At 40.8% G+C, this 15,337-nt stretch overlaps 1 protein-coding gene across 1 annotated transcript in view; it reads right to left on the reverse strand.

Moving 5' to 3' along the window:
• Positions 1–3,104: 3,104 nt before the first annotated feature.
• The window catches only part of TNNI3K (TNNI3 interacting kinase), a gene marked incomplete at its 3' end in the record, with an annotated part of 285,722 nt that continues 273,489 nt past the window's right edge, over positions 3,105–15,337 (reverse strand). The window contains exons 25-26 of the mRNA XM_082863164.1: positions 6,411–6,490; positions 3,105–3,181 (exon numbers count right to left, since the gene is read on the reverse strand). Coding sequence (XP_082719290.1) covers positions 3,105–3,181; positions 6,411–6,490 — 157 coding nt within the window. The remainder of the gene's footprint in view (positions 3,182–6,410; positions 6,491–15,337) is intronic.

Consider the following 15,337-nt stretch of genomic DNA (forward strand, 5'->3'; position numbering starts at 1 on the left):
AGAAGGTCCACGTGACTCCAAAGCTAATGATTATTGTTGGAGGGAGAAAAGGAGGAAGGATGGAAGGAAGGTAAGAAGAAACTAAGGAAAGGCAGAGAGCATGAGAGAGAAAGAAATCAGTCCTTCATTTCAGATGGATTGTCTAGTGTTAGCCCTTTTTCCTACTATTGGCACCCATTTTTTCCTCTTTCCCAGGGAAATGTCAGCTTTGGAAATAATTTAACCCAAATAATCACTGTGTTGGAATAACTCTCTCCTGGTGCTGCTGTAATTTGGCTTACAATTATAGCTAATTGAACATCTTCTAAGTGAGCTCAGTGCTGCATGCACATGGAAAAAAAAATTTAATGTGCTAAGCATGCAAAAACACGATCATAGAAGTTCATTTTTACCAGCACAAAAAGAAAGCAATTAGTGAGACATTTTTTTCAGCAAGGAGAAAAAAAAAAAAGCACAAAAATCCCCATGGTCTCGAGACAAGCTCTCAGATGATCCCTGGGCCCCATTAAAAGTGCAGTAATGAAAAGGGTTTGTGAGCTATAGGTTGGCATCTGTGAAAAGGTTACCCTTCTCAGGAATCAAGACACAGATACTTAACAAGAGCCAGAGGGAAGCAGCAACATGAGGAGATATAGTGTGGAGAGAGGAGGTGATTAATTAAAGGAAACAAAGAAAGGGAACCTGACAAATTTGTTCTAGAAAATTCTCCTCTAAAAGAGGGGTATTTCAGAAGCAGTCATTCCTCTGGATCTGACCTCCATTCAGTGGAAACCTGGGAGGATTCCTGCTTTAATCCTGATTAGACACACATTCAGCATTACATCTACTGTGAATCTTTTAGTTAAAATTGGTATGTATGTATATATTTAAAAATTTTTAACTTTCAAAGTTATTCCTTTCAACTCAACTCAAAAGGATTAAGCCCCAAAGTTTCCCAGGCTGGTGCCAGCTGGTTTCCTAAAGTACCTAGAGCAGAGGAGGAGAGAGAGATCTGTGGAGACTGGTGTTCTTTATCCAGCCCCCTTTTTCTCTTTTTCTGTCTTTGCCAGAAGGCGTTTTGCCAATATGGTCACTTCAAGCTCTTTGGTCCTGCTTATGGTAAAGCCCCTTGGCAACTTGCTTGGTGGGATAGAGTACCTGTGACTCCAGAAAAATTGGGTGGGAAAGTGAAAAGGCTGGGTGCTGAAAAAGGATGTATATTTTTTTAACATCTTTTTTGGAGTATAATTGCTTTACCATGGTGTGTTAGTTTCTGCTTTATAACAAAGTGAATCAGTTATACATATGTGCCCATATCTCCTCCCTCTTGCGTCTCCCTCCCTCCCACCCTCCCTATCCCACCCCTCTAGGGGGTCACAAAGCACGGAGCTGATCTCCCTGTTCTATGCGGCTGCTTCCCACTAGCTATCTATTTTACGTTTGGTAGTGTATATATGTCCATGCCACTCTCTCACTTTGTCACAGCTTACCCTTCCCCCTCCCCATATCCTCAAGTCCATTCTCTAGTAGGTCTGTGTCTTTATTCCTGTCTTACCCCTAGGTTCTTCATGACCGTTTTTTTTGAAAAAGGATACATTTAATTGGAAGTACCATGGTTTTCACGGCTACCTCTGGATTCGCATTGGGCTGTCGCCAAGCTCTTCAGAACATGTGGGGACTTTCAACTTTGCGACCACAGGTCATAAGGAAAGGCTCTGAAGGAATACAGGGGATGTTGCTGTTCTGATAGAAATTGCCCGCAAGCAACATAATTTCTAATTGGTAGGGGCAAGGGGAGAACGGAGCAGCTTGCCACAGACATAGAAGGAGCAATCAGCACTCATTGAGCTCCATTTGTCTACGGATCCACACTACTAAGGAGGAGGAGGGAGCAGTTTTGCCTAAACGCAGCCAGTCAGAGTCAGGCTCTATCTTTCTTTCATTCCTCTTCAGCCCCCTAATCTCAGGATTTAGGGCAGTGGTTCTCAACCTGGGGAGATTTTTGTCCCCCAGAGCACATTAAGAAAAGTCTGGAGACACTTTTGATTGCTGTGACTTAGGGAGCTGTTACTGGCATCTGGAGGTAGAAGCCAGGAAGCTATTAAAAATCCCACAGTGCATAGGACAGCTCCCACAAAGAATTACTCCCTCCAATAGTTCTGAGATCCAGAAACCTTGATTTAGAGGATGCCCGATCTTCCTTTACTAATGTTATTTCCCTTACCAAGGTGAATAGCAGTAATTATAACACTGAATTTTCATGGTTTCCTGTCTGTCTTTTTCCAGGTCTGTCTTTCAATGGCAAAACTATTTTGTTGGTAGAAGCATTCCTGTCTTCCTTGTTGGGAGTGTGGAGGGAAGACTTCTCTTTTTCTGAAGGTAGCAGGTACCTCAACCATCCTCCCAGTGCACTGTGCCACACCCTGGTATGAATGGCAGCTTTGCATGCATGGGTCGGTTTCATGATGGTACCAATGGCATTTGTGACACCTCGGTGCTGACAGCAACAGGTCACCCAAGCAGAGCACAGAGGTACCATGTAGAGAGGAGGCCAAATAATAAGTGTTGTATTTCTGCAAGCTTCTTGATCTGAAGATCAATATGTATTTTTACCAATATATCTGAAAGAAAGGTGTACTCAGTAGAAGTCTTGTTGGAATGAAATACACTTCTGAGTCGATTTTGTATGTCACCAAAGAACCTTTAATCACAGGGCTGGACACTTTAAGTAACATAATGAGATAAGAAAATGAACAATATTCTAAGAAATCAAACACATGACTCTCAAACACGTCTACTTAATTCAGTCTATGAAAACATAACAATTGTTAAGTCCCCACCAACGACTAAGGCCCCATCTCCAACCAACAACATAAAATTATTTTTTCCTTTACAAAATTAAAAACAATTCTTCAAATAAATTTTGTTTTGGCTCCTTTGCATTTCATTCCTCAGCCACAAATCCAGAGCCCAACTTGTGGTGGGGAATTAAATAGGACCAGTATGAATAAGCCAATTTAAGGAGACCTTAGAGGGTAAAATATAAATGGAAGCAAGGCTGCCATGGTTAGAATTGTTGCTGTCAGTTTGGGGGAAGACTCTCCTTAGGTAAATGCGGAATGCTGTCAGCTGCTGTCCTCAAAGCTGCCACAATTCCGGCAAGAGTGAAAGTGCATCGGGCTCATGGGATCAGACACATAGCCTGCATCAGGAAAGAAGTTCAGCTGTTACTCATCGGCCTTTCAGCCCATCTCCCCATTTCTCTTAACCAGCCTCAGCCAGTGCAACGCACAGCTGCCCAGCAGCCTCTCCTGGCTCATGTGAACAGAGAGTTTGGACAAGAGTTGCTGACAAGCAATTGTAAAACAAAAGCAGAATTTACAATGAAAACAGAGAGCTGAGACCAGAGGAACATCAGTGATGGGTGTTTGGCCAGGTGACATTTTGAATTCGGAGTAAAGAAGGGTACAGTTCAGGAAGGTGGTTTATCATGATGGCTAAAAGTACGGGCTTCAGGTCAGGTGAATCTGGGTTTAAGCCCTGCCTCCACTACTTACCAGTTCTGTGATTTTTGTTAACCTTTCTGAGCCTGTGTCTTCATTTGTAGAGGGGAGAAGTCATAAGGCTGGTAATGCACATAAGACAAGTGGCACAGTGTCTGACACATAGTGAGTGCAAAGCCGTTGATGGCTGAAAAGGGAGGTGGAGATGGCAGTAGAGAAAAGGAAAGAGTATTCTCTATAACAGGTTGGCTCTGGTTGTTTTCTTTTTTTTTCTATCTGAAAGTCCAATTTTTAGTGCTTAGGTCTGAATACTAGTGGCATTTGATGCTCATTGAAACAATAGCCCTGGGTGTGTCCAGAGAATTGAGCTAGTGCCTCAGAATCTGGCCACAGTCCTAGAGAACGCAGGACATGAGCAGGGAAGCAGTTACCTTTCCATTCCAAGTAGGGAAACCATTCATTGTTTCTGTGAAAATGGGAACATTTGTCAATAGCTAATGCTGCTTTTGCTTCCCTTTGATAGCTCAGTTTTCAGAACCAACTCAGCTATCCACATTTTCATTAAGACTTCTGGCAATATGCAGTTCGATGGGCATATTTATTTTCATAAGAAAGGTCTCTGTCAAAATCTCTTAGGCAGCACATATACTCTCCCGAGAGGCAGCACCACTGCTGCCAGTGCTGCTGTGACCAGTCCTCTCCTGCTAGTGGGGCTGGCCCTGGCCAGCTGAGATTAGGTTAGGGGAAGCAGGATACACATTATTGAATCCTAATTCTAGGCGGACTAAAAATCTACACCTTAGAGCAAAGATATTTCCTCTTGTCCAGACTGAAACTGGAACTTCATCCCAGGCATAGACAGATGCTTTAATAAGCACGTAATCCTTTCATTACTATAATCAACCTTTTAATGTACCACATGTGGTTTTTCTGGCCTATGATGCTCCATGCCTCTCTCTCCATAGGACTCCAGCGGAAATCTGATTGGGAGCATCCATCCTTCTAGTGTGGGAGGGTTCACCTTCGGAGACAGGTAGCAAAATCAGCAGGGCATGGATGCTGACCTTTATTATTGACACCATCATCACCAGAGTTGAAGGACAGACTCTGTGCAGTCACTCAGCTTAAGAGGGACCAAATGAAATTTGAACACAGGCTTTAAGGAAAGACTGAACCATGTCTACATGTTTTGTTACTTCAGGGTGAAAGGTCTCAAGTACAGCTAGGTACTTAATTTTATCCTCATTCTCTAGCCCTGTTCTGTGGGTGGGGAAGAAACAGTTCATAAAGTTGCTGTTATACCACAACTAGTTAATGAAGTAGAAATGGAGGGCAGTTAAAGAGTTCTTTCTTATACGATGTGATGTTCCTAGCGGGAGATATTGAATATATCTTTTTTGTCTATTGGGACTGTCACTCCATTCAAACATGCTAATGTTTTCTTCTACCCCGGGTACAATATATGCATAGGAAAACCCTACTTTTTAAAATCATTGCATCACTTTTGTCTAACTTCATTTTGAGGAATTCTGCTCAACGTCTTATCCCTTTAAGAAACAGATCGTTAAGAAATGCTTCATCTTGAAACTCCATGAAAGAAAAGACTTCTGGTCAAAGCACACATTTCAAAGGGTGCCCTCTATTTTGTGGTTGTGCAGTCACATCTGTAAAGGTTTGAAAAAACGATATTATATCTATAAAAAATGTGATGATGTGACACTTAGAGCACATTTTCCCCCGTTACTGGATTGGCCAATTATGTTGTAAAGCTGATGATAAAAAGCACTCGACTGCATTCTAGACACGTACTGGGAGTCGGAAGCACAAAGTTTCCTTTCTTTAGTGTTCCCAAGTAGTTTGTCGAATCTATCCAGAACAATTTTCTTCTTCGTTTCTTAGAGGCTTCCTATTGCCTTAGGTATGATACTCTGCAGCCGAGGTGCATTGGTGAGGATTCTAAAGCTGCAGGGTCTATTGCCATCTATATCACAGAACCAGGCACACACCACCGAATTTATTCTCCCACAGACCCAGTCCTTGTAATAAATCTGTTCTCTTTAACTGACATACATTTTTTCAGTCCTCCATATTGTCAAAGGAAGTTCCCATGAATAAATGAGCCCATTGTACTAAAATTCCAATTAAATATAGAGCTTCTCAGGCTTAGAGGTGGGAGAAAGGACATCACAGGCCTGGCACATTTATATGGCAGCTGATAAGGGGTGCTGCCTATCCTCTGGCTTCCTGGGGCGAGCACAGAGCTATGTTAACTATTTCAAAGAGCTTTATTAATTCTTTCTAAAATAGTCCTGTGCAAAACAGATCCCATCAGTGATACCCTCACCTCCTCTCCAGCTTTTTGAGCGAATAGTGGGGTTCACATTTTACCCTCCGGCACTTGCTAAAGAGAAAACACTCCTCTTTAGCAAGGATATGATGTAATTGTGGAAATTCATCTCCTCCTGTAGGGAGGAGTTTTCTCCTCCTCCCTATACCTGCACAATATGGGACTTCAAGGTAGTAGACTCAATAAGGTGGAAACAAGGTGTAGAGGTAGTAGACTCAATAAGGTGGAAACAAGGTGTAGAGGTAGTAGACTCAATAAGGTGGAAACAAGGTGTTTGGAATGTCACGAGGTGCAGGAGATTATTTTCAAAAAAGAGCTGTACTTTTTCCCACGGGCACACACACTCCCATATACTTCCACATACACTTCCACACTTATGCACACATTATTAAATGCAAAGGTAACTGTAGACTTATACAAGACTTACAAGAGCAAAGTTTGCACTTTTATGATATAATATTTTTAAAGTACCCTTCATCTCTACTTATTACAAAATAGAATACTTTCTCCCTCATTATCAAACAGACATCACCTTCCTAGGGGTAGTTTCCTTAGTCAATCTGACGAATCTGTATACTTACCATATTTGTCAATGGGTGAGAACTGAAGACTTTTCTTCATGTCCTCCAAAGACAGGCCTTGAGAGGCACATTGTCCAGCACTGGAAAATTCCATGAGACACTGTGAAAACCACGGTGGTGATTTGCTAATAACATTTTTATAAAACAGAATGTATTCACTCAGCATAGATCCCAGAGAACTGGCAAAGTGGTACAATGGTATTTTTATCTTACTGGTGATTTGTTGGGAAAGAGTTCAGGATTATTTGGAGCATGTCAGATCTAGGTGTGAGTCCTGGCTCTTCCAGGTGGGCTCCAATTCCTTGCTGTGTAACCTTACACATGGTACCCTTTCTGAGCCTTAGTGTATCGATCTGTAAATTGGGAAAAGTACATAAATAATATGTAATTTGGTTTTGTTTGTTTTTACGATGTTGGGGGTAGGAGTTTATTAATTAATTTATTTATTTTTGCTGTGTTGGGTCTTCGTTTCTGTGCAAGGGCTTTCTCCAGTTGTGGCAAGCAGGGGTCACTCTTCATCTGTGCGAGGGCCTCTCACTATCACGGCCTCTCTTGTTGCAGAGCAGGGGCTCCAGTCGCGCAGGCTCAGTAGCCATGGCTCACGGGCCCAGTTGCTCCGCGGCATGTGGGATCCTCCCAGACCAGGGCTCGAACCCGTGTCCCCTGCATTAGCAGGCAGATTCTCAACCACTGCGCCACTAGGGAAGCCCCTGTAATTTGTTTTGATGATTAAATATAGCAAAAGAAAGAGTTGAATATCAAATCTGGATTAATATCCTTGCAAGCCTTGCTTAAAAGGAACTAATAGTCAGAACATTATTATCTTAGTAATAATCAACAGAAATAAAACACATCCCAACAGTTATTGCTATTTTTATATTGTTATTATAATAGTAATTATAAGAGACAGTGATAATAGTATTTATTGCATGATTCCTATGTATTAAGCATTTACATATATAATTTCATTTACTCTTTTTTTTTTTGCGGTACGTGGGCCTCTCACTGCTGTGGCCTCTCCTGTTGCGGAGCACAGGCTCCGGACACACAGCCTCAGCGGCCATGGCTCACGGGCCCAGCCGCTCCGCTGTATGTGGGATCTTCCCGGACTGGGGCACAAACCCGTGTCCCCTGCATCGGCAGGCGGATTCTCAACCACTGCGCCACCAGGGAAGCCTGTCATTTACTCTTTATCACTATCTTATCATTACCAAATCATTTCTCTCATTTTCTAGATTAGAAACGGAGGCTGAGGCAACCAGGTAACTTGTTACACGGGTTTGGTAAAGGGCTCACCTAGGATGCAAACCCAAGTCTTTCAGATTCTAAAGTCTGTACCTTTGTCCACTATTCAAATGGGAATTTCCTCATGGTTCCTGGCTTTCATTAAGCCTTCTCTTTGCCAAACCTCTCCTACTCTATCATGTTGGTTAATGGGATCTCTTCCTTTCTACCTTTTCAGACTCAAACCTGAAGTTATCAAAGCCCTCGCCCTGATATCTAGTCACATTTGTCAGTTAATGGTATAACTGTAATTCCTGTGGTATCCACCTCTCTCATCCATATTTTAGTATCCTCAAAGAGGCGACCTAGTTACCCCCCCGAACAGCCCCACATGTCCATAGCAGAACTCGTAACTCCCCCTGTTCTCTAGAGAACTCTCTAGAGTTCTCTCTAGCTCATTACAGGCACCACACCATTCAGTGGGTTCAAAATTCTTGGAGTCATCATCGGTACCTTTCTTTTTCCCATATCTTGCACCTAATCCAAATCTTTTTAACTGTGCCTCCAAAATGTAACCCTAATCCATCCACCTCTCCTCCTTCAAGGTCTAGGCCATATAATCTCTTTCTTTTCTGGACCTCTGCAATTTGCCTCCTAACTGATTTTCCTGCTTTCACTTCTGCCCCCTTATAATCCATTATCCATATTTTACCCAGAGTGATCTTTTCAAAATATAAAACAGAGTAAGCCATTCACTACTTAAAACATACTTAAAACCTTCCAATTGCTTCCCAGTTCATTTAAAATAAAACACAAATACTTTACCCTAACCTACAAGGCGCTGGCCCTGCTTAACTCTCCAACCTCGCCTTGTATCCCTCCCCATCTCTGCTAAGCACTTCTTTTGGCGTTCTTTCTGTCCTTTGAAACTTCCGATCTCTTTCCCAATCCAGAGCTTTTGCATTTGTTAATTCTGCTTTTCTTCATAAACCCAAATCCTGTTTTGCTGAACCCTTCCCCTTCCTTCCCCATGACTGGCTCCTCTGTCATTCAGGCCTCAGTTGGAATGTCACCTGCTCAGAGAGACCTTCCCTGACCACCATTCCAAAGTGGCCATTCCCCTGTCAATGGTCGCTTTCTGTTATATCACATTGACCTATTTTTTTCTTTCAGGACTATATAAAATTATCTTGCTTATTCATCCATTTATTTCCATATTCTTTCAAACAATGAAATTGGAAGCCTTGTGTATCTTGTCTCCCTTATTCCTTGCTATATGCTCAGCACTCAGAACAGTGCTTGGCACATAGGAGAAGCTCAAAAATTGTTTTTTTAATGATTTAATTAATAGATCCCTAAAGGATGTCCTTCTCTTCAGTCACTCAATCCTCCTCTCCACAAGGTCTTCCTCTGACAAAAATCTGACCAGGCACTTCCCTGCTCCCCACTGCTGTTCCTCAGGCCAGACCTGCAAATCCAACCTGCTGCAATCCAAACCTCCTTGCATTCTGTGTATATCTTATAGTCTACAATTCCTAAATCCATCTTTTGTTTCTCCACATTCAAGCCACACTAATAAACTTTGGCCTTTCCAAACATTCCTGAATTTTCCTTTCTCCATGGCTGTGGCTGAGCTGCTGCTGTGAATCTGCTTGGTGACATCTTATTTTTCCCTGACAGGAAGTAGTATGGTGTTATGGTTAAGAATGACAGTAAGCATTCTGGTGCAAGACTCCTTGAATTTGAAACTTCACTCCATCACTTACTAGCTCTATGACCTTTGGCAAATTATTTAACTGTTCTGTGCCTCAGTTTGTACAACTGTAAAATGGGAATTATAACAGACTTAGCTTATAATGTTAATCAAGAGAATTAAAGGAATTAATACGTTTAAAGTACTTTGAACAGTGCTGACATTTAGGAAGCACTCAATAAATGTTACCTACTTTTGTTATTTGTCAAGTTCCAACTCAAAGACAGCATTTCCTCAAAGTCCTCTTGGATACTCCCAGTCAGAATTCCATATCCTTCTAGTACTTTGTACTCCTAGCACAGTGCTTATCAGAGTCTGCCTTGGTGTAGAATGATCTGTATTTGTATACTAATACCCTACTAAACAGGATGCTCCTGCAGGTCAGAGACCCTAACACCTTTGGGTCTCCAATAGGACTTAGCTGGTACTTTGTAAATAGTTAAAATAATAAAATTGTGTTAAATAAAGTTAAGTTATCACAAAATGTTCATTTTGAGTAGTTAGATTTTTCTAAACACTTACATGAATTCACATTGATTAATTCATTTAGCTGCCTTAAAAGTGACTATGTTTGGTCACTTTCTTAAGCTATAAAGTGAAGATGTTGTTTCTTAGAGGAAAACAATGATTAAAAAGAAGAAGTATTGACTTAAAGTGGGACATGGTGTGATCTCAATCAACATTAAATGACAAATCACACTCAGTTCTGGGCAATATAATATCATTCAAGATATTCTTGAAAATAAAAATTACCCTACTAATTCCTATAACCTCTTTATCACTCTAGCTCCTCTTAAGAAACGGGCCATAAGCAGTAGTCCTGGCAACAAGAGGATAATAGGGAATAAATATTTTATCATCAAAAAGGCTATCTGGTTTCCTATGAATAAAAGCCCATCTCCAAGGTATCTTATTTATTTAGTTGCTGAATGCAATTCATGCCAGGGGACTTAAACTTCCTGCCCAAGAGGTAACACACAGGCTGTCTCTGGCTGCTATTCTAGGATGACAGACAGATGGAAGCTAAGCACACCCAAGTCAAACAAAGCAGAAGAAACCAGACCCTGATCAGTGGAACTAGTTTACCTCAACCCACGGGTATCCAGACTTCACCAGGAGTTTCACAGAAGCCCAGAGTTTAAGAGACACACCGGGACCTCCGTTTGCTGAAGTTGTGGTCAGTGAAAATAGGCATTTCCAGGATGCAGCTGCCCCATGAATTCAGTGAAAGTAAATGTGAACTAATGGCAGGTAAGGAAAACACTCAATTTTTCAGTGTTTCATACTCCTGGTCACCTAGGTAGCTTTCTTTATGCTAAAAGGATAATATATATCATATATAGGCATATATATGAATGATATATAATACTATAATGTAATTTTATGTATACCTTTTATGGGAATAGAATGAAACTTTCTCTTTTAAAGAGAACAAGATAGTCTTTAGGTTAGTTTTTGCATACTACAACATTATATTGATATATCTGATTTTGGTGTTAAAAATGTTTCAGTTATTTTAGGCTAAATAGTTCATATTAGCTCTGTGTTGTATCTGTAAAGGTAAGCATAATCATCAGCTATTTTTTCTTATAAAGGTGCACTAGGGAATGAATAATTTATCCAGCATGAAGAGCAGAACCAAAATTCAGAAATTATTTTTTGCTTCTCAATCCATGCTTTATGGGTATAGACTACCTAGTAGATTGGCTGCTAATGAGGCCAGTTCAAACCCAAATCCAAAACATGCAATTTGTATTTTTGTGTCTGCACACCATTCAGACTATGGCTTGTCAGCACAAAATAGCCTGTTTGCAGTCACTCATGTACCCTGAGCAGAGACAACAAGGACATTCAAAACTAAAATATGAGGCTATGTTGGCTGAAATGAATGCAGAGATAGCGACACTCAGGACAAGCACGTTGAGCAAAAATATTATCCAATGAGAAGTAAATCAATATATATGTAAGATACAGAGGAACTGTGAAGAATGGGAAAAGTACTAGCAGATAGAATATACCCAAATATAGCTTCAATTCTTCAAGGCAGGAGTTAGTTTACAAGCTAAACTGATGGGTTAATGCACATATGGGCAAAACTCCCAAAAGGAATATTAAAACAGAGTTTTTCTGTACATTTTTAAAAAGTTCTGATTACTAGAAGCTAGCATGGCTTTAGTAAGAAAAAAATCATGCTAGATTTGCTTTATTTCTTTTTGGTAAGGATAAATTTAAAGGGGAAATCCATAGGTTAGAACATAGAGCTAGATTCAGATAATGGGCAGAGTTTCTCCTGATTGCCTTGTAAGTAACAAGGGGAGATCTGTGCCAGATGACAAGTGGGTAGATGGGATTGCCACTGGTTGAATATTCAGAACCAATACAGACCTCAGATAGGTGACATTCCCCACAGGTTAAGTAGAGCCTTAGACATTGGGAATAGTTAAAACAAAATACCACATTTCCTAAAATTAGAATTGTCCAAAAATAGATTGAGATGTTCTAGAAGGAGGTACTGTCCCATCCCTGGACATATTCAAGCTATGGCTGGAGCATCTGGTAGCGCAGGGTGCTACAGAGGAATCCAAGTATCCACCTGGAGGTCACATGACCTCTATTTCTTACATTCTATGATGCTTTAGAAGGATTTTGGGAACCACGTAGACTTTGTGAAACTAGTTCCGATGTGTTGGAAAGACAGAGTGAGATTACACGGTTCCCACTTAGGCAGAAGATTTTTATCTGCACTGTCTGACATTTGGCCAGGGCTGAATGCCTGAGTCCCACACACATGCCACAGCATACCTGGCTACACATTACTGCTGCTACTCAAGCTGGTGTTTGTAGCTTTTTTTTTTTTTTTTTTTTTTTGCGGTACGCGGGCCTCCCACTGCTGTGGCCTCTCCCGTTCCGGAGCACAGGCTCCGGACGCACAGGCCCAGCGGCCATGGCTCACGGGCCCAGCCGCTCTGCGGCATGTGGGATCTTCCCAGATCCGGGGCACAAACCCGTGTCCCCTGCATCGGCAGGCGGACTCTCAACCACTGCACCACCAGGGAAGCCCTGTAGCTTTTTGTCTATAGACGTTTCATTTGATATAGTAACTGAACCATGCTAGTTGCCTGAAGGAACCATCTCCCTTAGTGATTTTTTCAAAGGAAGAACCACACTGCCATCTAAGATGAAGCAAAGGCAAGTGTGGAGAAATCACTTTCACATAAACCCATCCTTAAGGATTTGAATGACAGGTTGTTTAAGGCTGGTACTGGAAAATTCAGCGCTGATTCACAAAGTTTTTATATAAGATAAATTTGTAGAATACTCATGTTGAATGCCTGAGGGGTGGAGAAAAACCCTAAAACACTATGTCATCTCTTAATCCAGAAAGGTATATTGTTAAGGAAGGTCCACGAGGAAGGAAAGGTACATTGTTAAGGAAGGTCCACGAGGAAGGAAGAAAAATACTGTTTGAAGAGACTCCAGGGAATTTGAGTGCCATCTCTCCTGAGTGGTGGGAGCAGGCCGTGCCACAGGGAGTGCACGTGGCCCCATTTAGAGCCTCAGAAGCAGCCAGTGTTGTGGCTTCCAAATGCTTTTGGTACTGAAGCAGTGAATCATGGTTTGGGCTGTGGAATTTCATGAATTCTCAGAATATTTACTAGTGCCATAATTTCTTCTGACTGAATTACATTCCAAAGAAGACTTTAGATGGGCATACAGTCCAAACGAAACTGTTTTTATCATGTTCTTCCAAGTGTAGCTTTTGCAGAGCTGGGGATTTTGATTTGGTGAATTACAGCAAATGCATGTAGTCTACATGCAAGGGTGAAATTAAAACAACCAAATAAAAATAAAATGACCTAGGGCATTATCCTATCATAGTGATATAAAAATAATTTCTTATATTTGCAGAGGGCTTTATACCTTGCACATATTTTTCTATTGACTAGCTTAAAGAATTTTTACAAAACCTCCATGAGGTGTCTGAGAAAGTATTAATTCCATGCAGGTGGAAAGTCAGGCTCAAGAAGTTTGAATAACCTGCATAAACTTACAGAGCTAGCAAGAGGCAGAAACTGAACTTGATCAAAAGGTCTTCAGACTTCCAGTCCATGCTTTTTCTTCTAAAATACACTTCAGTTAACAGCAGCACATGTCAAACTGTTGGTGTGTTACCATGTGGAGAGTTCACTGAAGTAGTCATGAGTTACAAAGTTTTGGATCCTTTGCATATAAAGATGATCAATAAATTCCTCATGGAGAAATATTCCTCATCATCATAGAGAAACCAGAATCAGCTTTCTTGTGTCTTGCTTTGTTAGACCTTTTAAAAAATTATACTTTCCCCTATCTAACTATGGCTTTCCTGTCCCTGAGCAGTGATGTCAAAACATGAGACACACACACCAAACTTTCTAAATGAGATTTTTATGATTCTCCCGAACTCTCTGAGCTTGTGTAAGGTTTCCTAAGCTGCATGCATGGATTCATTTTCCTAAAACTGCCCTAAGTTGAACAGAAAACGATTAGGTTACCGGCGTGGTTAAAGACTTCAGGCAAAATTTTCTTCCATTCAAGTTGTTCCAATTAGTTTTTATGCAGCTAAAAATGCTCTCGGGTTACCTGTAACCTGGAAGATTTAGCCATTTGGACTTTGCATAAAACAACACCATCCAAGGCCTCACAGCTTTGCAAATATGCTTTGTGGTTTATTGGCTCTTTCTGCTTTCTGTCCGAATGATGTTACCTGTGTAAGAATATTAGCGTAAGGATCAGTGCCATATGCACCCTTATCCCCTTCCTCAAAAGGAATATACCCAAGTTAAGAGTCATTTCTTTCACTCAAAAGGAAACACAGACAGGTAATACTTAACCAGAATTTCAGTGCTTTGACACTACTCTAAAGGACTAATACAAAGAAAAGGTGGAGAAACAGCCTGCTGAGATCCCTAATGAAGGTATTTACACAAAGAAAATAAATGCCCTGCTGTAGAAAAGGCTACTAGACTCATCGGGCTGTTTCTGGCATTTAGCTGAAAACAGATCTATTTAAAACAGATCTGTCAGAAGGGATAAGTGCCTTTCTACACTTTGCAATGTCTTTCTATGATGCACACATTTCTTCTGGCCTAAAGAGAAAGACGACATTTCTATTAGAAATGGAATCACCTTTGGCCTAACTTTGAAATGGTCTAGTCAGACTCTTATGAATAAACCTTTGTTAATTTATCAGCTAAATTCAACATATTTATTTATTCATGATTTCGTCCTGGCTCTTTTCAAAACATTGTTTTGTCTTTGTCAATATTCCCTACTTGATAATGTCTTAAATTAAAACAAATTTATTGCACCCATTACAGTGAATGGGCAATGACCAAAGTATCTAATGGGGCCAGAGGTCAGTGCAAAGTATCTCTTTCAGGAAAATCAAACCCATCAGCTTTCTTTCAATGGCAAATGTCCCCAGGCTATAAAAGGACTGAAAGACTTGGCAATGGGTCATGGCTCTGTTTGAGCCATTAGGCAAATATCCAAGGTCTCAGCTCCCTTATTTTTAAAGGAAAAAGCAATTAGGCAAAGAATTATGAATAAGGAAAAATGCAGTGTGAACTGAAAGTGTGTGTTAATTCCTGGATGGCTCATAAATTATTAATGTGCTCAACAGTAACCTAACAACGCTACCACCTCTCAATTTACCTCTGCTTTAAACAGGTATAAACGAGTCAATTGTACAGTCCAGCAGGCGGACTTCGCCTGCTAAGCTTAAACTGAGGAGCATCCTTTAAATATAGCAGAATCTTTCTTATCCTTCATTGTCTGTACTCACTATTACCCAGAAGGAAAATCTTGTTAAATTTTAGAACTATGAGATCTTGGTAGCATGACAGTCGTTAAGCCCACTCCTCTTCCCTCCATTTTTCCACCTTCCATTTTACTGAGAAGCAAATTGAAG

This window comes from Leucopleurus acutus, assembly GCF_964270905.1.
Source record: "Leucopleurus acutus genome assembly, chromosome: 2".
Classification (NCBI taxonomy): domain Eukaryota; kingdom Metazoa; phylum Chordata; class Mammalia; order Artiodactyla; family Delphinidae; genus Leucopleurus; species Leucopleurus acutus.